The 2,238-nt window shown below is 48.3% G+C and overlaps 1 protein-coding gene across 1 annotated transcript in view; it reads left to right on the top strand.

The window, feature by feature from the left end:
• Positions 1-952: 952 nt before the first annotated feature.
• The window catches only part of LOC143127212 (ADAMTS-like protein 1), a 217,445-nt gene continuing 216,159 nt past the window's right edge, over positions 953-2,238 (top strand). Inside the window, exon 1 of the mRNA XM_076288554.1 lies at positions 953-1,004. Coding sequence (XP_076144669.1) covers positions 957-1,004 — 48 coding nt within the window. The 5' untranslated portion in view covers positions 953-956. The remainder of the gene's footprint in view (positions 1,005-2,238) is intronic.

Here is a 2,238-nt window from a genome sequence, read left to right as displayed (position 1 = left end):
CGCGGAACGTGCCAAGCGCGCTTAGTAGCGCGTGTAGCCTACGAATCACTCACTGAAGCCTTATCAGACAACATCTCTCCAGTACATAAAAAGTACATGAATGGAGGCGTAGTTCATAGCCTACACTCCTTTATCGCTTTTATTGGAGCCCCTAGCCTACTTCTGACAAGCAGCCCTTCCCGCGCAAGCGTTCGCTCACTCAGGTGACGTGAACTCCTAAGCTATCATTTCTCTCTCCCTAATCGCCCGCGCTGGAATGGGGGTGGGCGTGAGGTCGCGCGTTCCCCACTAAACGAGGAGATGATTGACGGAAAATGGCTCGAGATCAGGGAGTCGCGGCAGAGGAATGCCTCCCTCGCCTGGGCGCGCGCGCTCACACACACACACAGCCCCGTAGGACGGTGGAAGGGTAACTTGAGGGAGGCTCCACAAATCATACAAGATACATCTCGACCGTAATTGCGTAGGCTACCTCTTGGAGCCCATGCGAACAAGTCAAAGAAGTGTAAATTCACATCGGATGTTTTTTTTTAATCATTTAAATAATTTTCCATGAACAGCTCGTTGTGGCGCGCTGTACACTGTGAAACCCAGACCTGGGAGAGGGGTTGCTCTTTGCCAGTCCCACGCGACTGTAACTTTAAGAATGTAAGGTAGGAGCCCCTTATACTGACGCACGCCCGGTATGCAAACATAAATTTAGCAACAACGTGCTTCTCTCCTCGCGCACAAAACGGTGGAACCAAATATGACGAGTCGTGTTGGCATCAGTGACTTTTTGCCAGCTGCCATACGGACCTGACAAGAAGCAGAGAGAGAGAGAGAGAGAGAGAGAGAGAGAGAGAGTACACGCCTTTGCTGTTCGCTCGGAGCAGTGCGCTGAACATCAGCAAGCAGTTGTGCTCTCAGAACGTTGCAAGGAGGAGAAACTGTCAAACGAGGCTGCAACACCAAACATGAACGGGAGCGCGGGACTTCTCCTTGGGATTGTGTTAAGTTTCCTGGTAAGTGTTTTCGTCGCTCCAGTAACTTATTGTTATGAGTGAATACCACATAAACGGGACCCCATACAGAGACTCGTTCAGAGAGTAGCCTTGGGACGCTCGCAGACAGGCATTCGCGTGCAACAGTTGTAGTACAGTAGATGCCGCCGGGCTGTTAGCGAATGTTTTAACAATGGAAATACACACCTGTTCTGAACCCCTCGTGCTCATTACTGTCACGTTTCAGATGTGTTTCACTGTCTAATGTGTCTCCGTCATTCATTGTTGCCGGATAGCGCACCTATTTTGTTGAAAAAGTACAGAGTTTAGTTGCAGCAGGCTAGTGTTTTTACATTTGATTGGCGATAAGATTGATATGCATTGTCTTGCTATGAGGTGCGACAACTGAAACTCATAGCAGGTAGCCTAGGCCTAATGTCTCATCAGTCCATCCCATGAAGGTCTTAGCTAATATCGTTATAAATGAAACATTACAAAACGTTTTTTTATTTTTTATTTAACCCATGCCACTTCTAGAGGGAAACATCGCACACACACAAGGTTGTGTGTTTTGTGTGTGTGTGTGTGTGTGTGTGTGTGTACTCTATACTTGCTATACTTGTACAATCGTTGCAGTGATTGTACACATCATTGATGCAAGGGTGATAAGTGTGTGATTTACATTGGATACTGGTGTGTGTCTGTGTGTGTGTGTGTGGGGGGGGGGGGCGACAGACATTCAGACAGACAGACAGAACGAGATAGTTATAGTGAGTATGTGTCTGTGAGTGTTTGTGCGAGCCTATCCCTGTAATTATACAATATGTCAGTGTTTGTCTCTTTGCATTCATGTGGTAGATTTTCCTCTTTAAGCTTTGTGTGAGTTCCCACACTTCCCCTCTCATGCGCTCACTCTGTGTGAAACAAGCCTCACCATCATCCCTCTGACACACTTCCAGCATTGCTGCGTGCATGTGTGTATGTGTGTGTGTGTGTGTGTGTGTGTGTGTGTGTGTATGTGTGTGTGTATGTGTGTGTGTGTGTTTGTGTGTGTGTGTGTGTATTTGTGTGTGTGCGTGTGTGTGTGTGGAGCACCACAGAATGGTTCAGATTGAGTTATAAATGCCTGCAGCGTTTAACGGCCACCACTGATATAGTGGCTCATAAACACGCCGGCAGCAGCGGCAGTGGCGGTCTAGGCAGAGGATCCCACCGGCAGCCGGGGGAGCGAGCTGTCTGATTCAGTGTGTGTGTG

This window comes from Alosa pseudoharengus, unplaced genomic scaffold, assembly GCF_046254945.1.
Source record: "Alosa pseudoharengus isolate Yale_2024_CS ecotype anadromous, Long Island Sound unplaced genomic scaffold, YU_APseudo_1.1 YU_APseudo_1.1_scf_17, whole genome shotgun sequence".
In the NCBI taxonomy this organism is placed as follows: Eukaryota; Metazoa; Chordata; class Actinopteri; order Clupeiformes; family Clupeidae; genus Alosa; species Alosa pseudoharengus.
This window is presented reverse-complemented; position numbering and strand designations above follow the sequence as displayed.